General features: G+C 38.3%; 1 protein-coding gene across 4 annotated transcripts in view; it reads left to right on the top strand.

Annotated features, from left to right (window-relative positions):
- Positions 1–27,065, top strand: part of CDK6 (cyclin dependent kinase 6) — a 137,091-nt gene that overhangs the window by 50,472 nt on the left and 59,554 nt on the right. For all 4 annotated transcript variants that reach the window (XM_063151366.1, XM_063151385.1, XM_063151375.1 and 1 more), the window contains exon 4: positions 6,832–6,999. In XM_063151366.1, the coding sequence (XP_063007436.1) occupies positions 6,832–6,999 (168 nt within the window). The remainder of the gene's footprint in view (positions 1–6,831; positions 7,000–27,065) is intronic.

Raw genomic sequence — 27,065 nt, 5'->3', positions numbered from 1 at the left:
TCAAAGATAACTACACAAGTATTTTAAAATATATGTAACTTAATTATTTTTCAACAAATTATTTACCTTTAGGGTATCAGCATAGAAAACACAACCAGTTTTTAGACCAATTCCTTGCATGTGCTTATCAGACATTAATAATACACTAAATAAATTGAGAGTATCTTTCTCTGCACAGTATTTTACTCTGTGAACAGAAAATGAATATGTTATCTTGTATAGTAAGGTTGATTAATAGGGCTAAGTGAATAGATAATTTGGATTTATTGTTCTCTTATCAAAACAGTAGACACATTTAAATTGAACATGCTGTGAAGTTCACATTCTCTTGGTACTCCCTAGTTAATTGACAGGAGTATCACAGCAGTCTTCTCTTCTGAGGAATGACCCTTACCCTGTGAATAGTTTTATGGAAGCAATAGGATTACTCTGAGATAAGTAGTTACCCAGTGTAAGGAAGATGTAGAGCTCTGTATCCCATATATATTTGGTTGGCTCATGGCTGAGTCCTGAGAAGCTCTGATGTGGCTAGGAGAAGGAAAAGACAGCCTCCTCATCCCCTTTCTGAATGCCCTGCAGGGAACTGATCAGAATAGCTTTCTTCTGAGAAAAGGAGCAGGGCATGAGGGCAGGGATCTGTCTGCCTCTTACTGAGCCCCAGCCACTGCACTGAGCCAGCTGCATGTAGAAGAGTCTCCTGCAGCTCCACAGACAGTGGCAAATTGCATCTGCCCCCACCATCACAGTCATGGCATTCTAGATAGGTTGATGTGATGGGTTCCCAGCCCAGTGTGAGGACAAAAATTAAAAAAGAGAATCACTGCATTTAACAGGGAATCACTGCATTATTGCTAATGCCTTTGGGATTCAGTGTAACAACATTAATCATGTCCTTTGCTATTCATGTATCTGTACTGTGTAATTCCTCAGGAATGCCATTGTTTTTTTGGCATTAATTAATGTTGACTGTTTGTTACAAAGTATCACCATAGAAGGGCTGTAATTATTCTGCTTCAGAAATAGGCTTCAGAGAATGGGACAGCTCTTTTAACTTTCATTCCAGCATGTGTAAAATCTCCCTTTAAATTGGAAGCAATTCAGTGATTGGTGATTCTGTATAACTGAGTAGGATATGAGAGAAGCCTCGTCTTCTCCCCCTTCTGCTCTGAGAAGGTCCTATTCTAGTGAGAGGCAGTGAGCCTTTTAATGAAACTACCTTGACTGATTCATCACACATTGCTGTCTAAAACTCATCCCCTTTGTTTACACTTGTGGTTGTCTTTTGCGCAAACACTCCTACAGGAAATGTTCAGGATGAGTATTCCAACACCTGCCATGTAAAATAGGGACATTCCATTCTGCTCAGCAAAAAGAAAAACGAGTTGCAGATAGACAGAAACTTTGGGTGAAGGATGCAACTTGTGAAGGTGCATGAGATACTCCACAGAAGAGTAGGAGAAGTGTTAGGAGGTGCCAGAGGATTGATGTGCTTTACAAAATATTAGCATAGAAATAGAGTAGAAAGAGGAAAATAGGCAAGTTAAAAAAAAAAAACCAAAAATGTATAAAACCTGTGTGTTAGTACAAATTTAGGGTCTGTTGTAGTTTGCAAGGCTCTGTACCCTGTTATTTTTATTTGATGACACAACTGAGTATATTTGTGGCTTCCACTGTATTGCTCTCTTTGGTATTAGGAACTCCTGTCACTCTAATGACGGGCAACCTTCTTAAAGGTTTTTCTTTCTTCACATTGTCGCCAGTAGAGGAAAAGCATGAGCTTCACAGAGCAAGCACACAGTCATAAGTGTATGTTACCTCAGGGTGCATGTATTCTCTGAAGATATATTACTCTTGGTGTTTTCCTTCAGGTTGCATCTCACTTTTGTTCCCCTTTACCAAGACAAAACCTAGCATCATCCATACTTCACCATGGTGGGGGGGTTAGCCTACTCCAGCAGTCAGACTCCCATCCAGGCACTCACTGACTTCTTCCATCTCAGCTATAGAAAGTAGAGAGGAACAAGGAGCACGAAAACTCATGGGCTGGGATAAGAGAGAAGGATTGCTTACCAAGTACCATCATGGGCAAAATAGATTTATCCTGGGGAAAATCAACTTAGTCTAATGCCAGTCAAGATAGATACTTGCTAGTTCAAGCGGTGGGCAAAAAACGAACAGGTATTCAAGGAATACCTCCTCATGCCTTTTTCCAGGCTGTACGTCACTTCTGAATCTTCCCAGCCCAAGCAGCACAGCAGCAGCTCCTGTGTCCTGCTCCTTCCTCCTCACACTTTGTGCCTGCTGTGCCCTAGGTCATCTCCACAGGCTGCAGTTCCCTCAGGAGTGTCTGCCGTGTGGATAACTGCTCCACCCTGGGCTGCTTTCTCTTTCTCCTTTCACTTCTCTTCCTCCTCTCTCACCTTGGTGTTTCCTGTGCAGTTTCTCACTCCCTTTATTCTCTTCTCCTCTTGCCCTGCAGCCTTTTCTGCCCTTGAACCTTTCTTCTTGGAGGCACCACGGTCCTGGCTGGGTCCATCGGAGCCGGCTGGAGCTGAGTGTGTGTGGCAGGGCACAGCCCCTGGTGTCCCCTGGCTGAGCCCCTGCAGTCCTGGCTGCTGGTCCTAGGCACTGACACTGAGACCAGCTCCATGGTTTCTTTTGTCTTTGAGTAGATACTTGAATGTTTTGGTCGACAGCCATGCCATCCTCTTTTGAGTTAGCCAGGCAGAGTTCTCCAGAGAATCTTGACAGGTCTTAAACAAGCGGAAAGTTGCTGCGGATAATGGACAGGTATTTTTCCTGGGAGTCAAGATGGTGGGTGACTCTTAAAGGATCAAAGTGGTATTTGAAAGCCAACAGCTTGGAAGAGATTTATGGATCAGATGCTGAAGAGGTTTAAGAGGGGACAGTGAAGCATAGAGTCAAGAGAGGGGCTAGGACAAGGTGGAGACAAAACTGTAGAGGAAATCAGGGCTTTCTGTTCCTGCTGCCTGAGTCAGGAAACGTGAGCCATGAGTACTGCCTTTGGCAGAGGCAGCAGAAGCAGCTGCTCAGCCTAGCCCAAGCCCAGCCCCATCATCACTGATGACACAGGAAGAGTATGCAGGATATTTTTCTGAGTATAATTGAGATTCATGACATAATACGGTGTAGCTTGAAAAGTTCATCAGAATTTGGTCCTGACATTCGGGGCTGATAAATTCAGTAAATGTCAGACTAAGCAATCATCATCAATACCTTATATGGTGGAACAAGCAGAGGTGCAGCATTTTCATAACAAATTTGACTCCTGTTTTCATTATGAGACTTTAAAAAATTTAAAACTACATCTTTTCCTCTAAAGAAGTTGTACTTGTTCATTGCATCCCCAAATAGTTTGCAATTTTCAGTTTTCAGTTGAGTTACAGGTGAATATTTTAAATTTGCACATAGATGGCATTGAAAATGTAACCTGAAAAAGAAAAAGAAAAGTAAACCTGTGATTATCTGAAAGTAATTGCAGTGGGATAATATGTGCATGTATCTTCAACCTTAGCAACAGCTAACTATCATAGATTTTGTGATGGCAGAAATCTCTAATCTGAAACAACAGGCACATTCTGCGCCTTTGTTTGCAAACATGCAACATCCAAAGAGCACTGATAAACATCAATAGAGGTTTGATCATGACTCATTAGAGCTTGTTCCTTCAATCTCTTAAGACACAAAGGTTTTTGTTTGTTACATAGAATTGATCATTTTTCAATTAGCTTTTGAAATATGATTGTCCCGGTAATTCCAAAGTGTGGTATGCCTTTCTACCACAGAAAATTTCTCAGGGAAAAACAGACATGGAAAAAACTAATCCTTGAGGCACATGAAGACTCTCCTGCAGTTATTTCTAGAACTGGGTAATTGAGATAATACTGGGTATTCGTCACTAATAAAAATGGATGCATTTCCGTTAGATGAGTGAAATTATCCTGATTTAATTAGGTAGTGATCTGGCTTGTGCATGTTTACAGCCTTTATCCAATTTGCTAGGAAAGGTTAGTATCTTCTGATATTAGTTACAGTGTCAAAGAAAGCAGATCCCAGACCCTGCCTTATGTTTCTTGCAAGTGGCTGACCAAGTGAATGAAATCATTTTCCAAAAGCAAGGCCTGATGGTTTTTGACTGGGTTTGCGTGCATCACAAAATTTGAAGCTGCTGCATTTGATATTCTTTATTTAAAGTTCATAATAATAAGCCTATGTTGTGATTTTGGCTTCTGCTCTAACTTGCTGAGCATTTAAAAACAGGGAATCACAAATAGCAAACAGTCTTTCTACATCCAAGTGCCCTTTTTTACACACACAAACTTTGGGTTGTTCTTCCAGATAATTTTGAACTGAAATCTGTTAATGCCGATCATAGAAATTAATGAGTGTAATCAACAGTCCAACCTGAATACTGGAAAAGAGTTTATATGGACTAACCCTGAATTTCCTGGAAGAGGAGATATGGCACTTTTTTCCCTCCAGTTGCTCTTCTTCTTTCTAACACCTTTTAAATTTACACTTTCCCGGTTCACTTTTCTGCAGCATGTTTTATTTTTTGTGTGTGAAGAGGACTTCTGTAAATGATATTCATTTTTTGAGTCCTCTGGGTAGAGAGAAAGATATACCAGTCCCCATTTTCAAATATTTTCTTTTTTTTAACCTGTGGGTGGTAGAAAACTCTGAATTTAGAACCTGAAGACATTGCTTGAATCTTGAAATGAGCAGAGCAGAATTTTGTTATGCTGAGCTTGAGGAAGAGAGTTGAAACAAAACCAGCATCAGTTATTGGAAAAAATATTCTTGATATGTTTGGTAACTGCCTAAATGAGTTTACAAATGAATGGGATACATAAATGTCACCAGAAAGGGACTTGCCAGGGTCTACTGACTAATACTTCAGTTCTTTAAATAATTTTCTTATTTGATACTATGTCAATATGGAATAAAAAAGAAAAAAATTGGCCTAAATTCAGTGAAACGACCAAGTTCATATTTAAAATAACCATATGCCTAAATGTTGTTGACGTGTTCTTCGTGTCTGCAAGACTGATCCAGAGACTTTTGGGATTTGGTAAGAAAATGGCACAGAGTGACCAGATATTGCATACATTAATTCTGCTGATGACTGAAACCTGCAGAGCTGTAGCCCAAGTTCTTACAAATTTCTGAACTGCAAAAAAAAACTGTATAAATACAGGAGGTTTCAGTATAGTTTGTGTATTTCTTTTAAAGTCCAAACTGTATTATACCAGTTGCCAAAATGATCAGTTCCCAATATTTTTCTGGGGAAGCAAAGGAAATAAAAGGCATCAGCTAGCGGGAAATGGAGTTCACCTCCTTCCTTCAGAGGTGATAATAATTTAATACTGTTGCAGCATCCATAATTTCTTGGTAAAATCTCTGTAATTGGGGTCTTTAAATAAAAGCTGATTGCTTTATGAGCTGGCTGTATACAGAAATTGCCTTGTTTTATCAGAGGTCAAGTGAGAGCTTCCAAACTTAATATCTGTGTATTATGTAATACTTTCTATATAAATAATCAGGAAACATTACAAGAAAGGAATCATTTTATATTAAATTACTTAGCAATATCTCTTAAGCCTACCTTAAAAATGCATCCAACTTAGCCAATATTATCAAGCCGAATGTTTAGAGCTATTTTTATACCCATGTTCAGATATAATTCCTTTCAGTAGTGTGCTTTGACTGTTTACTTGCAACATCCCCAAGTCCACAGAGATGAACAAAAGCAACCAACCTCAAGTTATCCTTCCTCCCTTTTCTTTTTCATGCCATGCCCTTCTCCAGGATGATTTTGGTTGCTAACAACAGGATTGGAGGACACCCTGCTACATGGTTTATGGAAAAGGCCGATGTCACCAGCCTCTGCAGTTTCATGAGCTAAAGCCAATTGCATGCAGAAAATAAACTTCTTTCTCCATTTGTTTTCTTTCTTATTGCAGCATCTTCTTGTAACTGCCTGTTCTGCAAATATAATTTTCAAGTTGACAGTATCCTTCTAATTTGGAATGCAGGGGATTTCTAGTATTTGGTTTTGAGTCTGCTGGTTCATTCTTTTCACATTACTAAGATTGTCAAAACATGAGTAAGATAAAATAGTTTCTTCAGCTGTGGAAATGTCATGGAAGATTGTATTTGAACTATAACAAAACAGAAATAAGAATCAGAATTATGATTATTACACTGTTTTAGTGCTAAACTTTCATCTAAAGGTAATTTCTGTCCTATTCAGTAAATACTATACAACAAGTTTTGCCAAGTGAACTTTTTCCCTCTATAACAATAAATAAAATTAAATTTGCCATTTAAGCAGTTTTTCTGTTTGAAATAGGTCATTGTGCCTTTTAAAATGAATGATAAAAATGCACTTCACCATGGAAGGGCAGAACAATAGCCGGTGAGAATACAAAGTGGCATGTGGTTTAAAGTTAAGAGCAAAAACTGCTATGTATTTTTCTTAGTTGGACAGCATTCTTTTGAAGTTGTCCAGGGATTTAGAAATATACTTTTGCTATTTTTTAAAGTATATTGATTAATCTTTATACTACTGTTAATCAACCTCAGATAATTCAACTAGAAACCATACATTAACTTGATAAGGACATTGGTTCATTTCCATTCATTCTAGCAACATCCTGTCCATTTTATATTAATAGTTGGTTTTATGTCCTATGCACGTATTTAAGTCAATGTTTATTAAATTATTTTTTCAGATTATGACAGGGGATTTACTTGTTTGCCTGCCACCTTGTCTTGATAACTGCATATTGATTTCTTCTTTATATATAGGATATGATGCTTCAGCTGTTTCGGGGACTGGATTTTCTGCATTCTCATCGTGTGGTGCATCGGGATCTGAAACCCCAGAATATCCTTGTAACCAGCAACGGGCAGATAAAGCTAGCTGACTTTGGCCTCGCACGAATCTACAGTTTTCAGATGGCTCTTACCTCAGTGGTGAGTTTCTGAAGGCTTTTGTTTTTCTGTTAGCATAGCAACACGTGAACCATGTCTGCAACTGAAGTTACTTGTGTCTCTGAAAACAATTGCTTTCCAGCTTTTCCAGGATTGAATTTGTGGTGATTACCTTGTAATCAGGTAATCAGTTACTGACTACTGGCTCTAATTCCATCGTGACTGATTACAGAAGGATGTGTTAGTTTTCTGAAACTCCCATCTGTTAAGCTTCTGTAGTGATACTGTCTTCCTGTGTAAATTAAGTCAGACAGGTATGGTTAGTTTCTGAAGTATCCATTTTGAGATAAAGCTCTTGCTGAATCCCAGGTATTTTGCCTGAAAAAAACCCACAGATACTTGTGAAAATGCCACGCCATCATGCTCTGATTTTCCACCTCTGTGAATATGCATTCAGTGCTTCCTTCCATATGTTACTGAATTATTCTGAATAGGGTTGCGCTGGAGGAAGCTCAGGTGGACCTGAGAGCCAAAATCACAACTGTTTCCCAAGCCAGATGTTAAAGAGGACCCCAAGTATCACCAGGTCTCCTGCCACTGTTGCCCCTCTCCCACCAACTCTCTTGGTTGTCCTTGGCTCAGACATGAGCTCACTTTTAGATTTAGCTCTCTCCTCCATTAATGCTGGAGAAACCCTGCCAGCTCCTTGCTTTTTGACCCCATTTCCACGCTTGCTGGCCCTGCCCCCAGAATCAGCTGCTGTAGCTTGGCTCAGCATCTCTGGAGCGTATTGAGGAGCTGCCATGCTGTGTGCATGTTTGGTATCTCTAGGGTTTGTTGCCTGCTCATGATTTTTTTGTTTTCTTTTTCTATTCTGAGTATCCCAACTGCCGTGACAGTAGCTCTCTCATAATAAAGACAGAAAAGGCAGAACTGCTGAAAAGAGAAACTGAAAGGATCCACTTTGCATTTTACACCATACTGTAAAAATTACCTGGCTCGTGTTGATAAGAATTCGTTCTCATTGTTAGTTTGTGCAAGGGTCTTCCCATTGTGTGTGATGTAACTATGGCCATCTGGCTTCAGAGTGAACGAAGACAGGAAGCAGCAGAAAATTACATCATCTTGCTGAACATAGGGAAAAATCCTTGTCACATAAAACAGATGTAAACCTGTGTTTTAGAGCTAGTTTTTTCCATTGCCTGTAGGATGTAGTCTAGTCCAAAGGTGAAAGAATCTGGCTGGGAAGATTGGTAGTATAACTCAAAGCAGAAGAAAAGAACAGAAAGGTTCTTCCTGAATTGCTCATATTTTGTTTCCCAGCTACCAGTCAGTAGCAGCTTCAATGGGTGTTTCTGTTGATGCATAAAATCATTTAAGCTAAAATTGCAGAATGCCACAAGGTTTGCAGAAGGACATTTTTGAAAAGTTCTGCATGAAATGAGGAAAAAATACCTACAGAACTGAGCAGGAGTTTTTCCATGACCATGTAACCTTCTTAGGAAGGAAGTTTAAAACACCCAGAAATCCACCACAGCAAAAGAGAACGCTGCCAGGATTGCTTTGTAAAGTATGTGCATTTGCTCAAATATCTAATACTTGCCTGCTAGAAATCATGTGTTAAAACCCATGAGCTGGTACTCTTGGTGCTGCTGTGAACAAGAGATGTTTGGCCTAAGGGATTATCCACATTCAAGTTTATACTATGTTCAGATAAGCATCCAAGTGTCATTGCAGCTAAGCTAAAGAATATTAAAATAGTTGAAATATTCTGTGATCAGGGATAAATCAAGTATGTGTGCATAGATGTAAGTAAAAAAAAGGCAAAACCAGCTATGACATTGGTATTCTTAAGTTAAAAAATTAATAGTTTCAAAGTTAGTTAAAAGTTAATAAGTATTTTAAAACAGTTTTCAACATCTTCGAAATAAACTTGTGTCTGAGTACATAGCAAACTATAGGGGTGTGTTGCTTAGATGTCATAAATGTGGTATGGTTTTAAATGTCAGTCTTCACTGCTCCTACAAAGTGATTGCAGGTTAGAAACTTGTATTAAATGTGTTTTCGCTGTCAATTTTCCTTTTCTGATTTTAACTTCCACCTTTGCCTAGCTGCTTAGGTGTGCAAATGCTGCTTTGTTTTTACCTCTGTTTTTACCATTGAAACCTAGTAGAGGAAACACAGCTAAACAAAGCAGCTCCAACCCCCTAAACTTCTGTTTTTTAAACATAAAGACATTCTTGACTTTACTATCACAAAAATAGTCTAAATTGCAGATAGTCATCAGACAGGGAGTAAACTTTCATGGGCTTCAGCAAGACCAACTTGTTTTGAAGCATTTGCAGAAAAAATGTATTGCATTATAAAAGACAGAATATACATATATCAATTAATAAAAGTCAGAGCTTGCAAAGATTTGCTTTGGGTAGTGATAGTGCAGACAGCCCAGTGATAAAAGACTATCACTGTGATCAATACAAGGGCTCTGCAGTGTTTCCTTCAGAGGAGAAGCTTGCTGCAAGATAAACTTCAAGAATCATCTTTTGAAGTATCAGACCATTCCCAAATGCATCCTCATTCATTGCTCACAAAGAACCTCTTCAGATGGGACAAAAAGAGCTTGCCATGAAAGTAACCCAGTAAAAACTGATCCAGCCCAAGTGCTGTGGGTGCAGCAAGTGGTAACTTCAAAGCAGTCTCTCTCTAACAGCTGGTTATTTACACAATGCTGAAGAATCCTTCTGGCAGACCGGTAGTGCAGGCATATTGCTGTCATTTAAAGAAACCTCTTGATATTTCTGTCAGTGAATGAATGAATGAATGAATGAATAAAAGATTGAAACTAAGGTTACCCGGGCTGGGGGGGCAGGGTGGAGATCACTGCTCCCAGCTGTGTTCAGCCTGAGAGCTGATACGAGGCTGGAATAACAGCGCTAGGAAGAATGAGGCTGGGTGGGGGTGTCTGAGCTGGAGGAGGGCAGGGCATGCTTTTGGTTTCGTGCAAAGTTAGACTCTTTTCCAAGTGTTGGTCTTGGCCCTTGGGGAAATTTTGAATAGCCTTGTGATAACAGAGAAGCTCCATAGGACAGAGGAGGTAGATTGATGTGACTGTAATTTTAGAGTTGGATAGCAAAAGCTAATGAACTGTCACATTTTTCCTGGTGCAGAAAAATGGGTGCTCAGTGCTAACTTCCTCTGAGCAAAGGAGCAATTGGGTGTCTGGAAAATCTGAAGTTGTGTTATCAAAAAGGAATAATCCATTTATCTATTTCTGATGACTTTTGACCGCATTGAAGAAAGGAAATGAAGCTGAATCATGGCATATAGGAATGTTAAGTGAGATAAGTGCATGCAGTTGTGATCAGAGCATCTAGGTGGAGCTGGGGCTATCCAGCTCTTAAAACCTGGCCTGTATCAGGATCTTGAGTGAAACTGAAAAATGTTAGTGTTTGTAACACACTTATAATACTTTCTTTGAAAACATGCATACTTTACCTTAGATGTCAGCACACTGAAGGGTTTTTTTTCCTGTGATATGCCAACAAAATTGGTTTATGTCTTCCTTTTTTTAAAAAAAAAACACTTTTTTTCAGATTTACCCAACAGAGAAGGGAGAGTAGATCACTTTTTCTACTGATGCTGTAAGTTGTTGAGTACTAGACCCAACTAAATACATTTTCTGAAAAGAGAGGACACAAAATATTCTGCAGTTACTTTCAGTACATAATTTTAGATTATGCTAGTATTTTATTTGAGTATTTCTTCAGGATAAAAACTTTCCATCCATTTCTGGCAGTCACTTCAGCGCAAATGGTTTACATGTCACATCATGCAAGAACTTGGATTTCATTTTGTTGGTATAGTAGCAAGGGAGCATAAAATAGTTTTCACTAATGGGGCTTACTCTCTAAAAACAAATATGTAAGTTAGTTACAGCAACAAACCCAAAAAATGACAGAAGAACTCTCTTCCAAAAAGAAATGAGTACTTCTCTGTTTCCTTCCCACTGTTGCATCGTAGTTTTCCAGTAAATGCTCTCCATTAGTAAATAATGTAAATGTAAATGGTTGTCTGAGGCAATATGATTGATGAGAGCACAGACAAAATTTTTTTTTTCTTTGCCTCATTTTTTGTCATCTTTTTCCTCTTTTTAATGGCCACCTCTTCCAAGTCTTTTGCAGTACAGCTTTAACCTGAGATCCATTGAGGATCCCTAAATGGATCTGATTCAGCAATCTATTTAAAGCTCCCAGTTACCATCAGACATCGGAGGACACCTATGGAAATTAAGCAACCACCTGCCACTAAGTTAAACTAAGTGTAAAGGGTGTCCTAATGAAATCAGTACAGTGAGACTTGATTTTATCTCGTGCATGGTTTAAGAAGGTCATAACTCTTTCCCCTCTGACTGGTGGAAGTTGCACTGTTTTGATGTGCCCTTCCCTTCACTGTCGAGGGGAAGCATGTCACCGGAGGTCTGGGCCCTCATCCCCAGTTCTTTCATTATGGTGCATTTGTCTAGTCCCTGAAAAGGAAAATGAGACACAGACAGGCATCCAGTGGATCAAAATAAATGGGTTTGGGCTTTTCAGTGCTGCTGCTGGGAGTTTGTGGCTATTTAGAAGTGCAGTAAGATCAAATTGTTGTCTTATTTAAGGAAAATCTCTCTTCCCTACTAATACACAGTTCTGCATGAAAAGTCTGTGTCTGGCTTTGTGAAAAAATTTGTGAATTTTTCAGATATTTTAACATCTGGTGGGATCTTTATTGCATCCTCCCAACACCCTCTAGGAAGGTTATTTCCATCACATAAAATGAGTCATTTATCTCTGGAGTCATCTTAAGAACAGAAATCATTATCAGCATGTTGACTGTAAGGTCTGCAGATAACCAAAAACATTTTAAGATATATTTATGATGCCTTGACTCAGATGAGATTTTCACTAAAAAAACCCAGATTTATATGAAAATAACGATGACAAAACAGATCATTCGGTGTCACAATATTAATCAAATGGCAGTATGGAAATACACATTAACAAAGTTAGGAAAGTAGAAATTTCTTACTTACCTACATTATAATCATATAAGATAATTTTCAAAACCAACTTAATTTTTGTTGCTCATCAAAAGAACCTTTAAATTTTTAAGGCTTGTCTGGAAGAGTTGTGCTACCTGCTCTCACAGAGTCAGAGGGTTTATAACAAGGTTGGTAACTTCTAGAGACATGTTCTAGAAATAATCTACAGGTGCTGTTTCACAGTGTAAGTAGATGTAACATTTCTGCTGCTGCTGAAAGGGTGGCCCTGCTTTTGACTGCACACTTCCACCAGTTCCCTTTCTTCAGCATTAGTGGTTGCTCCCTTGCAGTCTGACTGAAAATGAACCCTGTATAAAGTAGTTACTAATTTCCAGGTGGCTTAGTAGATGCAAATCACTGCATGGGCACAAGACTGAAAGCACTGACACACAGGGAGGGGGAGCAGAAGGACGGAGACATCCACTCCCTGGGCACCACCATCTGAGATTGGTGGGGTCAGTTATGGAACCACATCTGAAGTGTTCAGCTGAGGCCTCGAATAACTAAAGTAACTCAGAGGTGGAAATGTTTTTCAATACCTCTCAGTTCATGCTGATTTACCCTGTTCTGAAGGTGTTAGATGAACCAGCCAGCTGGTTCATTTAAGGCTATTATTGTATCTGACTGTAACAAAACTTCTGAGGGCATCTGTATCAGTGTTTGAAGTGTTTTTTACCCCCACGGTGCCAAGACCTGCATTGGGCGCCCTGTGCTGTTCCTCTGCAGCTGATGCCAGGACTCACCCCTGAGACCTGTCAGGAATGCAGGGAATGCAGCCCTCTGCTCTGATTCAGACCCAGGTTTATCATGAACCACAAAAAGCCTATCTTTTAATCTTTCAAAGAAAGTAAATTATTTCACAGTAAACAAGCAAATTGGCTTCACATGAGAATATTTTCTGTGCCCTTTTCCAGAAAACCCCTTTCCAGAGCTGCAGAGATTAGAATATGTGAGGACAGAGGTTGTTCCACACTGAGCTGAGTTTTGCATGTTTTGCAACCCTGCAGCTGCACCAGTGCAAGCCTGCAAAATAAATTTACCTCATCCTGGTTAAAAAAAAAAAAAAAAGGAAAATAAGGGCCATTTTGAGCACAGTTTATATCAGAACAAAGGAAGTTTCTGCTGGGCTGGACCAGAGGTTGACTATGTGCTCTATCAAAGGGTAATATTTAAGAGAGGGTGCTCAGGAGGGAGAGAAGATAAAGCTCTCAACAATCAGAAATGTAGCAATTTCCAATTCTACAGCTTGTATCTAGATCATTGTCTAAAAAAATTACTGAAGTACCCATCTTTCATAAACTAATCTGCTTACTTTTTGAACCATTTCTACTTTGAGATGCTGTTTACTTCGGCACTGTGAGAAAAGCTTTTTGTTTTGTTTTAAATCTGACACCTGGTATTACTTAGGTTCCTCTTAATTCTGCTTTTCTGAGGCATTGCCTTTTCACCTCAGGGTGAAATTTGGTGTCATTTTGCAACAGCACAGTTCCACTGGTGCAAGAAAAATGTACTCAGTGGAAATAGGCCTTCACATGTTGATGTTAAGATAAAATAGCATTCTTCTCTTCTCTTCTCTTCTCTTCTCTTCTCTTCTCTTCTCTTCTCTTCTCTTCTCTTCTCTTCTCTTCTCTTCTCTTCTCTTCTCTTCTCTTCTCTTCTCTTCTCTTCTCTTCTCTTCTCTTTCACTTAATAAGATACAGTAGATGTTAGTAATGGTACAGTACTGCATTAGACATTTCAAAGAAATACCTGGTGAACAAACTTTAGGATGTAGAACTGACTTTATAAGGAACAGGCCATGCTCAGTCTGCTAAAAAAATCAGGGCAGAGGTTGTAAAAGAGAGAAAGGAAAGGAGAAAATCACTACTGCCTATTTTCTCTATGTTATAAAAGAGCATCCTGCTTTTGTGTGACCATACTTCTGTCTCCTGTTTTCAGATGTAAAAATATGTGGTGCATTTCCCCCACCCAGTGATTTACATCTTCTTTGTACTATTTTTCCGTTGATTTAAGTGGCTCTGTTTTTACATCTACTCCCAGAGATAATTGAGTGGGCTGGATTGTAAAAACAATTTGATTGTTTGACAAGGTCTCTCCCTGTGTATTTACAAAACTGTTCCCACATAATTTCAAACCATCCTGAAACACTAAAATACAGCCTGAGGTTATGTTCTTATCAGAGCACACAGAATAAGCAGGCATGGGCCTGTTTGGTACTTGAATGTGAGACATCCAAAGCAAGAGGAGCAGACCAAGCAGCAAACTGTCCTTGGAGCTCCTGCTGCTCCAGAGTGAAGGCAGGTGTCTGTACAGTGCTGACAGAAATGCTCTTAGGGCTTAATGTGTAATAAAAATGAGTTGTTGGCACTTTTTTGCAGTGGTGGGGAAGTAACTATAAACGTTCTCTTCAGGCTGGCCAAAGTCCTGCTGTAGGAGGCTTTTCTAATTGAGAATTCCCTTGTACAGGTACAGCCCAGGAAATTCCTCTTAGCCTAACAATATTTAGTACTTGTTCAGCATTGCTGGTGTGGAATTCTTGAGCTCAGAAGAAGAGCTGAGAAATCATCTAGTCCAGTGAAACAAGTAAGATTGTTCTCTGTTGCATTTGTAATGTTTTGCCCATAACTTTAATGTGCCCAGAAACAGGGTTTTCATCACCTTCCCATGGGAGCCTGTTCAAAAGCCTCTATATAATCACTTTCAGATCACCTTTTCCTTGATGTCCAGCCTTCAATGTCCCATTCTTAATTTAACTCCATTATATTCCTTGTTATTGTAGGCTAAATGGTTGCAGATGACCAGTGCCCTGTATTTGCCTTAAAGAGGTCAGTTACCTATAGCTGTAATACATTCATCCTTGCAAAAATGTGGTGAGATAACTAATTTGATAAATAGTGGAAGTATATTAGCCTTAGATTTTCCAGATTTCAGTAAATTACAGGTCACCAAAGAATTCAACTAGATTTCTCTAGATTTCCCATATTCAGCATTTCAGTGGATAAATCCAGACAAAGATAGGTAGACTAAAAGATTTACTGAGCTACAAGATTAATTCCTCAGCTTTGGGACCTTACAAATGGCTTGGTAGCAAGCTGCAGAGGTCATATATGGACTATGAGTTATCATTTAGATGCAGGAAAAGAGCATATGAAAATGTAGACTGTTACGTGTAGGATAATTTATAAGAAATAATAAAATACTGATGCCACAATGCAAATTAGTTGATCAAACCTCATCTAGAATACTGTAAGCTGCTCAGTTTCTCTGTGGCTGAGAGATGTTTTTGGACAGGACTAGTCATGGGGAAGGACAGATTTCTGTGTAACAATCAAGGGACACTGTCAGACAAGGAGAATCTGAATTACTTTAACAGAATGAATCATAACAGTAAATGCAATTGATGCCTAAAAATGTCATCAAGGACCCAGATAGTGAAAGCACATTAAAAAAAACAGTGATGGCATGAGAACTAGTTAGTTTAAAGTAACTTATATAACTTCAAATAAATAACCTTTGTCAGGAAGTTAGAAATCAAATAGGGAGATTCTGAAACATCCTACAGTAGGGCCACTGCAGGGAAGAAATACAAATAACTTTGAGAGGGAGCATGGCAAATTTCTGTGATGCAAGTTGGCAAATCTTGATAACTGTGGTAGTCTGTTCCAGTTCCAAATCTCTGTACTTGCCCCTTCAAGATTTGATGTGCATTATATAGCCAGCTTTTTCAGAAACGTACCTCGTGAGCTCCACTCATCATGGAAAAAGCCGTCAGCAGGTCAGAGGGATTGGCATAAATGTCAGAGCCAAATTCATTTTCCAAAGAAAGAACTCATGAAACTCTATTAAGATGAGACAGAGCAAATAATAGAGATAGTCTTCAAAACCAGAGGAGGCTTACAATTTAATTATGGGCTATGAAAGAACAAAAACTTAAAATGAGGTGTAAAAGAGAGACCCTTCACTAAAGAAGCAAAAATACAACCTGAAAGTTTCACAGGTAGGGATGAAAGATGATCTGAAAGCAAGAATTGAATCCCTGTTGGGACAGCAAGTTGAAAAAATTCCAGATGGAATGGGAAGTCAGGTTACAATGTTCCCCATCTGGAAATGGGGTGATCCTGGCAAGTCACATCAATAAATGACAACCAACCTGGTCAGACCTTCCATGAAACCAGGGATACCAGAAAAGCCTGGATAAACTTGGAAGTCTTTAAAAAAAACAACCTTCAGAAAGGACTTGAACAGAAAAATCAGCACACACAAGTAAGCAGGAGCATAGACTACTGTGGAAATAAACACCTGCACCTAAAAATGAACCCATCAGAAGATTGTTTATAATTTTGTTACTTTTTGTGCATCCTGTAGACTCACATTTTCCCAGCTCAAATAATATAAATGCCTAGTGAAGATCCCAGGGAAGCTCATTTCAGCATTGTACACTGTATGTATGGTAAGGAAAAGGAACAGAAAGGAGACTTCTGGTAACTTTTCTAAGCAGCCCAGCTCTGTCAGCATTTGAGCATTTATACTTGGCCTCAGCTGCTCAGGTCCATTATAAGGCCATGATATAAAATGTCAAGGACAGCCATCAGTTCAAGCAGGATTGGGTACTGAAAGCTTCAGAGAGGAGGAAGAGAGAGACACTCAAGGACACTTGGATTCTTATGACACACAGATACCACAGAGGCTGACAGTGATGGGGGTTTGTAGTCAAGGTAAAGCAGAGAAGCCAGAAGGACTCTGGGGATTTGTAAGATTTGCCATGGAGATGGAATGTTTTCTTATTGAAAGGAATCAGATGATGATACAGTTAGAACCTGCTTCTCTGAAACTCCGGAACAGTTATATGTTTAAAAGACAATGGAAAAAGAGATTCTGATCAGATAAACTACATTTCCTTGTAAGTAGTAAAAATACTAGTGTTTATAAAAAAGGAAAAAGTCATGTAAGTGCCAAGAATAAGAAATAATTCAGTGAAATAGAAGTGTCATGAAAGATGACTGCAGAATGCTTTTCAAAAGTACAAAACCAGCCAGGACATCTTACTGTATATCGAAAACTCCCAATATAGTTCAGTAAATTACACCTGACTGGAAGCCAGACCTTGGAGGTACAAGCAAGGGTTTGAGTTTTTGTTTAGGTCTGTCAGAGGAGTGGTAGTAGTTGAAACTGGTCTAATAAAATGCATAACTGCTTCTATGAAATATGCAAAACTGTCATAGGTTAGTTACTGAATGAGATGTGCTAAAAATTGTGAGATTTGTTAAAGGAGATTTGAATAAACAAGGAGATTTGAAGATAAAACTTACAAGGGTTCTAAAATGCACAAAGTTGTTGTCTACTGCAGAAGTCTGTAGAATTCAAGTGTGAATCAGAACAGCTGAAGGACCAGATAAATTAACCATTGCATTGGATTTTGCTCTTTCTGTAATAAATGCAAGGAAAGCTTGTTCTACAGATGCAGTCTATGAAAATACACATTAAACTTGTGATCAGCGTGGAAGAGCTGATCTGTGGATAATTCGTTTGCAGTCAGCAAGCTGTTCTGCTCTCCAGGGCAACTATCGTAATGACGTCGGCATCTTGGTAGTAGCTTTCCAGTAAAGAAGAAAAAATAATTAAAAAATGGAATGACTGCATACTATTTGAAGACTCAGTACATTTTTGCTTTTAAAGTTAAGAGTGATTTGAAGCAGGCTCAGAGTTTTCATCATTTACTGGGCCTGAGTGACAAAGAGCAGATGATAAAAAGCCAAAACAAGCTAGCATTAAGAAACATGAGCAATTAATCTACTAAACACAGAAACAGGAGAAAACTGATGCAAAAAAAGGAGGGAAAACAACCTGCAAGTTCATGCTGATTGAGTTCTGAGGTCATGTTGTGGATTTAAATGAGGAATAACGGGAGGTAGGGACTTTGTGCTTAGGAAGCAGGAGATATTTTTTGATTTAACGGTGATATAGGTTGTACCGTGTGGGCCCTAAATGCAAGATTGCAACCATGGAAACCTGCCATGTCAACAGCTATTTCATTGTTCACTGGCAGGAAAGAAGAAATAAGTTTTGAAGAAATATGTAGAGAAAGAGATGTGCTTTCAGCTAGTTCTTGGGTTTTACCCTTAGCTGTGATTCAGAAATGACTGCACCATATTTTTTATGGCTATTATCATCCAAAATTAATCCCCTTATCTTGTAAGAATTGTTTATTGCAGTGAGTAAATAGTACCCTTAATGCTGTACTACTTCCTTTTCACCTTAACTGTTCTAAGTATGTAGTGTCAAGCAAGTCCAAAGCATGGGGGGAAAAAGCACACTATCAAAAAAACCTAGGAGGCAATTCAGAGCAGGAGTTCTTTGGCTGGGACAGGAACAGTTGAGTAGGTAGTGGAAAAGACAGTCCACAGTATTTTTTTCTCCTGTACTGCACAGATTCTTCTGCTATACTTAGGGTGAATGACTTGGGTTTGGAAGAAACATTTTTAACAGCATTATTCCTAGCACAAAGGATCTGAAAAAGCATATATTCTGTTCTGTGGAACAAAGGGAAGAATGCTTAGTGGACGATGAAATGCTTCCAAAAGAGATCTTTGACTTTGCACACACAATCTGTGACTGCAGGAGTCTCCACTGAAGAAAAGAAACTTGCAGCTCTACAGAACTGTCAACTCCATGGCCACTCACCTGTACTGGACATTAGAGAATATTTATTTATGCATTTCAACATTGCAAAATTATTTGAGCTGAAGAACTGTATAAGTTATCAAGAGTTAGAGTTTTTAATTTTCAGTTTTAGAAATAGTTCTTATGAGTTCTTCTCACTTCAGCTGTTACTTTTCAAAACTTTCAGAGCTGTTTCTGTTCATATTGGTTACAAATCCTAGAGCTCACAGTCCCATGGAAGTACTGACTCAGAAATGCCACAAGTTTGGATGATGATCCTGTCTTTACACCACTCAGCAAAATCCAGACATTTAATTAGTGTTACGTGAATCTCTACAGTATCTTCCCTGTCATTTGAGGACAGGACAGATTAGGCACCTTGGTGAAGTTCTGATTGCAAGTGCAACATTAAGTGGAACCATGAAAAATATATTGGCAAAAAAAAAATACATCCTCAAAAGATTTTTATATTCTCCTTTCATGTAGTTTACAGAAGGATGGATGTGTATGGCTTATCCACTGGGGCAGCTGGAATGAACCTCTGCTCTTTGAGAAGCTTCCAGACAAGATCATTATGATACATGAGATGAAAAGTTTTCTGGCACGTGGAATTTAAAATCATCTTTGGATAGCCCGGTGATGTTAGCAGATGATAGTAGTCTGTTAAAGATGAGATACAGACTACAAGGAGTGTGGAGAAACATCAGGTGATAACTACAGGTATCAGTGAAAGAAAAATTCAACTAAAACTTAAAACAGCTTAAACTGTTCCACATTTTTGGACTGGGAAATCCCTTTTTGACCTAGAGGAAGAGTTTCCTTTAGTGGAGGGAACAGAGAACATGGAAAACAAGTGCAGAATATGTACACCGTGGTTGTACAGCCACTAAGCAGCCTCCCAAAAGACAGATCCTACCTGCTACTGTATCTCTGAGAGCCACAGTGCAGCGCACAGCTGCTGATGGGTTTGGAGCTCAGAGTGGGGAGACGCATCATGCTCAATGGCAGTGGCAGGCAAGTTTTTGAGACAGCTGAAGGTACACAGAGCAAGGAACCAAGAGGCCTGTCAGTAGCAGACATTGTAATGAGTTCATTCTTCACTAGTTACAGGATCCCAGGCAAGCTGCACACAAACATAAGAGAAAACTTATGTCAAGAATCTGCAGTTTTCAAGGTTTTCATACAAAACAAACATTTAGCTGTGTACCTTTGTACACCAGCACAAAAGGGATTGGAATCATCATCTAATACTCATTCTGATAGCATGTAGAAGTCATTGAACCTATAGTGTGCCTCAGCATTCATTTTGTATAGGTATGAGCTAATAATTTACATTTATGTCATTTACACTGCATGGACCACAGTTTGCCTTACAGGAATCAGATGATGAGCTTTCCTCTTTCTGTGGAAATATTGGTGAAAGGAGCAATGGAAGCAGTGCACAAATGCAGACACTAAAGTCACAGACATCAACAGGAAAATGTACAGCAAAATGCTGAGAAAGCTGAGAGCTTCTGGGTGGAGTACTTGAAATAAGTCCTGGAGGAAAACTATATCCTCCTGTTTGATTTTTTTCAGGAAAACAAGACTTTCTACACCTTTTTTATTAAATAAAACATGCATGACTTCCATCACCATTTTACATCTTGTCCCTCCTCATCTATACTGTAAAAATAACTAAGTCCCCTATTTTGATTAAATTTTCAGGCAAAAGATACTATAAATTAATACAGCCTGAGGATGCTGTGTCTGAAAAACGGGGGAAGTTTTGTATATGTATGCATTGTGAAAAGACACATAGGAGAGATTTTGAAATTTTTTTGATTAGTCGGGGAAGAGGGATGTGAATATTTAAGGTGCTCTGTTGGAATCAAATTATAATCGAGCACTTTCCTGTATTATGTTTTTAACACCTTCAGTGTGAATATTTGAGTTCATTTCTTCTAGTATACTATAAGCATAATATCTACTTATGTCCATTTGAGGCAGAGGAGTTTTGACTACCTTGCAAGTGTATTACTGATCACTTCAAAGAACGTGTTCCCCCACTGGTGCTGTAATTCCATTCACAGTACATCTCAGAAAAAAAGATGTTGCTGATGCCTTTTAACCCTGTTTTATTTGTATGTACATCTTTCCACACAATACTTCAAAGTTTGCTTCATACTGTATTTGTAAGGTCAGAAACAGTCAGTTAATTCTTAAAATGCAAAAGAAGATGACTGAAAAATTTGAAATTCTTGCTGTGACGTTTAGTATGCTGGGTTGATCTGGGTGCCATGATACATTAAGAAAAAACACATCTCTGCTCACTGTAGCGTCTAAACAGAAGGCATCAGAGGTAGATATGTATCTTCTTAATGTAATGGTGTTTTCCTTAATTTTGTTTACATATTTATATTCTTGCTCCATTAAGTGAAAACTAGCTTGCAAACATAGCTTAAAAGTTAAAAATACTTTACTGGTTTGTATTTTCTTATGGTTGTTGTAGTAGGTCATGTAAATCAACAAGGCTTCAATGAGCTAAGCCAATTTATAAGGCAAATAAGAAGGCCTGTCTTTAAATCGGCAGTGAATTTTGCATTTGGTTAATTTTTTTAATATTTAGAATTTTTACTTACATTTCTTTTAGTTTCTTTTACTGTCTGATGGTGCTCAGACAGTATTGCTTTGGAATGAGTAAAACTATTTAAGTTAATAAAAGCACAGCTGGCATTGTAGATTGATAGATTTAAATTATTTGGGACACTGAAGATATCGTGCACCTTATGTAATTTAATCACTAGAATAATTAAATAAGGAGAGGCCTGTGCATGGTATCAGTTCTTGTGGGAAAATATGCTTCATTGACTTACTGGCACTGTTTTGGAATGTGGCATTTAAAAGTACCTTTTTACAGTGGGAAAGAATTTGGTCAAGAATAAACAGTCTGACCTTGTTAAATGGACCAAAGTCACTACATAACTTAGTTTTGGAAAACTAGTTTTCACCAGTCCATGAAAAAAAAAATCAGTGTATGAAAATTGCAGCTAGATTTTATAGAGAAAAAATTACATTTATTGAACAGAGTGGGGAAAATCCCCCCTTTATTTCTAATATGGACTTCCCTGATTCTTTGGAAGTTGACTTTGAGGTTTAAACATGGTTTGAGCTGTGATTTCAGAGGACAATAAAAGCACTTTACATTGAAAAATATCATACAATGAAGCCAGATGAATTCAAGTCATTTACGGACTAAGTAAATAAATTTCAACAGAAATCAAGGCCATTTTTATTACTATCAGTCTCCAAAAATGTAGAAACTTTGAGTTTGTAGGAAAAATGTATTTATATTATGAACTAAGTCTTAAACACGAAGCTTGGTATTCGCAGATACAGTTATTTGACTACCAAGGACCCTTTGATGAAGAAGAAAATTACACCAATTTGGTTTTAGCTTCAAATTTTGCTGATGGGAAACTGGCACGGTAAACCAGTACAATAATCCTGAATCTCCATGCTATGAAATCCTGGCTTCCATGCAGTTGATGGAAAACATCCTTTTAACTTCACTGTGGCCAGAATCTCATTCCAGGTCTTCATATTCTGTTTGAAAAGTACAAACACATTCTGTGAACAAATATTCAAGCTGCTTTGAAGGAGTGGAGTATACAAAGAACAACAAGGACTTCGGGACATGGTGTTGGTATAAGTGCTTATCCAGTCCATGGTTTTGGCCACAGACTTCTCATTGGTACTTCACAGGACACAACCCCCTTTTTCTTTTTGACATGACAGTGACAAGTTAACATATTAAAACTCTTAAAGCCTGGCTAGTGATCCATTTTTTATTGCAGAAGAGAATGAAAAATCTTACAATGGCTCAGGAATGGGAAATAACATTGAAAGACATTGTTGAATAGTACTTTTGAGTGCATCATTTAAAACTGTAGTAGCCAGTTGAGAATTATTGCTACATAAAGATGAAAATGTATCCATAACTTCAGTTATCAGCAAAACTACTGAGAGCTGTATTTCCATGATATAAAATGAAATTTGGTGCAAGCAGTAATAGATGCAACTGTTAAAAAGCAATTTACATAAAATGAGTGAATTTTAAAAAAACTAAATGTTTGCATCAGGTAAATTCAGATCAAAAGTTAGAATGTGTATACATTGGGTTTTGACAAGTTTAAATAAAGAATCTGTATTAATCCAGAAAAGAGGAAAGTCTGTCTCAATGTAAAGACCATTTTCAGTTTTTATAGTCAATGTAAACGTCTGAAGTTAGCCTGAGTTTCCTGAATTCTGTCTCACTCTACTTTGTGTTTACAACATCAGCTATATATTTACCCTGCAGAGATTTTTTGAGGCCCTCGAGGGGGTGGAGTTCCCACCCTGCTGTGAGGAGGCTCTGTGTATTTTCTATGTATAGTCACATGTGACATCGCCTTCTGCACTGCTTCAGTATCGAACTATCAGATTCTGAAAATGGAACTCATACACAGCTGAATGTGTGCACACGTTATCCTGTGCTGTAGTTTTGGACATTAACTCAGAAAAGCAAGGACAAAAACTACCGCTGTTCTTAGAATTTACAAGCAATGATAGATACTTTTATCCCCCAACTTGGATTTTTATTTTTTTTTTTTTTACTTTATGTGTACATGTTCTTGTTTCCCTTCTGTTCTCAGTGCTGTTTGTCATCCAGATCTGTCTGAGAGCTCCGGCCCTCATCTTTTTAAAGAAATTTGGTTCTTGAGAATGGATTCACCAGGAAAGGATTAAGGAGCTCTTTTTTACTCTTGTCTGTGTCATTAGTGTGCAGCATAGTGTGCAAAGACCAGGTTGTCTGAGAGGGGAACTGCTGTGCTTATGTAGAATTTACTTTTCCTCCAGCTGATACACTGCAACTGTAATCTGACCCTCACACTATTAGCAAGTAAAACGCATAAATCCTTCCAAAACTCTTAGATTCATAATGAACTGAGGAAGCTGTTAGACTGACTAGAAATAAAAATGTTCATGATTAAGTGCATGTTAATTCTTCTTTGTATTGAGTAACCTTTGTGTGCTGTTACCCTTCATGCTGGCTACTCACTAGTAATTTTTTCTTATTATTTTTCATGCCAAGGGGTGAAATAATTTTTTTAATAAGAGGACTGTTAATATCTTTCCTTATCATAGGCAGTCAAAAATGTACAAAATGCCTGAGGCTTTCTAAGTCATATTAAAAAGCAAAGGGTTTTTATTTTCCTCTGCCTTCAGCAGCTTCACAAGCAGTGGTAGTAGGCTACAATACAATATAATAGAATTAAAAAGTGGAAGGTGTTTCATACTTTATATGAAACAAATAAGCTGAAAGTGAAGGATGGAACAGTACCTTTTGTATTTCATATTCATCAAAATAAGATCTCTGATCCCTTGCTGCTTTCTTTGAAGTAAGTAATGGTTTTTATACAGTTGGTATTCAGGTCTGATTTTTCTTTTTCCATGTTGCTAGTCAAATCATCATGACAGAGAAGCTTGTACCTTGAGAAGATGTCCACATTAGGTTTTCTTTTGATGCTCTGCTCAGCACTGGTGCAACTTCACTTTGAGTCTTGTGTGCAGTTTTGGACAGCACAATAAAAAAGACCTTAAGGTATTAAAGAGAGTCTCAGGGGTGGTGAAAGGTCTGGAGGGGCAGTTTTATGAGATGTGACTGAGGTAATTTGTTCTGTTCATCCTGGAGGAGAGGAGAGACTGATGGAGACCTCATTGTGGTCTTCAGCATCCTCACAAGGGGAAGCAGCGGGGCAGGTTCTGGTACAGATCTGGTATAGATCTGTCTCCTTGTGAGAGAACTCAAGGAAATAGCATGAAATTGAGTCAGGAGAGATCTAAGCTGGATATTACAAAAAGGTTTTTCTCCCAGAGGGTGGTTGAGCACTGGATCACGCTCCCCAGAGTCATGGTCAAAGCACCAAGCTTGACAGAGTTCAGGAAGGGTTTGCACAATGCTCTCAGGGACTTGGTGTGACTCTTGGGATGTCCTGCACAGACACAGGAGCTTCACTCAATGATCCTGATGGGTCCCTTCCAACTGAGCATATTCTGACATTCTGTGATAAGCATGAAAAACTTCATTGACAGTAGATGCAGATGAGCTCAGAAGTCTGAAAGAACAGCAGGAGTGCTAAATAGACAACCCTCATTTTCTTCTGAGGGTTCCCTAGATATCCCTAAACCCATTCAGAGGTATGAACACAAACATGTCACTAATTCCCAGTGAGGTGCATGCTAAGATGGAGAAGCCCTTTCATCCTGATGGAACATTCCTTTCAGGACTGAAATATCCTGCTCTGAACACTGCTGTGGGTATTTCCAAGAACTAGTGGGTCTGTATAGGCACCTGGTCCAGGTGAGACGCTCAGCAGAACTGTTCCTGCATGCTTCCACCACAGTTTTCAGGTAGAACAGGGGTTTTATTTTTTTTAGTTTTACAGTTTTACTGTAAGGGATTTCAAATTTGGTTGCTGGAATGGGAAGTTGTAGCATGTCCTATCAGGCTGTGGTCATTTGGAGAAATTATGGATTTCTGTTCTGACAGTGGGAAAGGACTTGTCTGAAGTTAAGCTTTTGCATCATAATCCCTTCAGCAGAGGTGATTCCTTTGAAACTCCGTCATCGTGGAACAGAACATCATTGTGTTACAAGCTGTGCAAATTTGAATCAAGATCTGGTTTTCCGTTTGAATCAAGATCTGTATTCTTTTTTGAAGACATTTTACCATATTATATATTTACGACCAAGCATTAAATTTTTCCATTATAATAAATTCCTAGCTAATAGACTAATTTTTTAAATTAGTCAATGTAATTATTTTAATCAAGGATTTTAACATTATCTCCTATTCTTCAGAGGAAAAAAGATTTCTTTATAGGAGTGTATTATTCTCCTTTGATATTTGTAAGCATCCAGATGCAGTTATGCATATTGCTTTTCATTCTTACGGTTTTACCCTCTGAGCAATGTCATTAAAATTCATGTAGATTTAATTACTGAGTTTTTACATTAGTATTTAAGCTTATTTGCTCAGGAAGTGAAAATGGGGAAGAATCTGGAGGACCTTGACCTCTGTTCCATCTTAAATGACTCATCATAAGTATACTGCGATTTTCTAAAATTGTAGAGTTCTAGCTGTCATACAGTCCATCCTAACTCTTCCTTTGAATCCCGCATCCTACTTCTTTCTTTGATTTTGGCTTAGCACAGTTTCTAACATCTTTCTTTCCCACAAAAATTGTATATTTTGTGGCACACCCATAAGTCTGTACAGTACACAGAGGGGAATTAGGAGAAAAGAGAGCAAAAAGAAATTGAGGAAGTATAAAAAGACAGTCAATGCATTTACAGGAAAAATTAGGCCATACTAAGTACAATGACAATGATTTTTTTGTTGCATTATACTTGGTTGGGTTTTTTTAATTTCTTGTTGCTTTAGGCCAAGGAGTGTTTGAATTCACTTTTATTTCCAGTTTCTATTTTGCCTTCTGGGCAGAAGATGCTACTTTTTTATATGCAAGTAGTTTAATTTGACACATAACTGGAATTCTTTCATAGTGAGTATGTGAAATATTATACCCTGAATATGCAATTAATATGAAAAATGCCATCTTTTTTGTTGTATTACCAACTAAAGGTAATGAACAGGCAGAAATGTTCCAACCCAATTAAGTGTTATTTTATTACTAAGTAAAGGACTTTTCACTTTTAAGCCTTGCCCTTGTCTAAAACATTCTGACTTGTTGCATTATTTTTTTGCTAAAGTGACCCCAACAGAAAATCTCTTGTGGTGCTTTCTATTCATATGATGGGTTGATGCATGAACTGATCAAAGCATTAGCATATATGTTGGATCTCTTGCAGACCTAACATGGTGGTATACCTATTTAATAAAAGAAAAATGACTGAAGTTCAGTAACAGTTCCTCGGTTGCCATGGAAACCATTGCATTTTATACAGGATACTTGAGTGTGTTTGGGCCCCCATCCTTTGATATGCCAAGTGGCTGTGAATCCTTAATGCCCTCATCACCTTTTTAAACTGCACTCAAAACCAGGCAGTAAGAACTTAAATGCTGCCTTGGAGGCAGGCAGTTTCCACCTTAGCTTCATTTACTCAAATTATTACCTACTACAATTGGATTCCTTTGAAGGGGCTGTAGCAACTAAAAGGTGAACTACCCATGTGGAATTTAGGGCCCCAGTTCAGTGTGCTGAAATTAACTCATATGATGAGACCTTAAAGCATCAGATGCATTTGCAATCAAATGCACTTTTTGAATTGTAGGGGCAGACTTTTGCATCGTGGTAGCCAGTTCAATATTGGTCTAACCTAAGATAAA

This window comes from Melospiza melodia, chromosome 1, assembly GCF_035770615.1.
Source record: "Melospiza melodia melodia isolate bMelMel2 chromosome 1, bMelMel2.pri, whole genome shotgun sequence".
In the NCBI taxonomy this organism is placed as follows: Eukaryota; Metazoa; Chordata; class Aves; order Passeriformes; family Passerellidae; genus Melospiza; species Melospiza melodia.
This window is presented reverse-complemented; position numbering and strand designations above follow the sequence as displayed.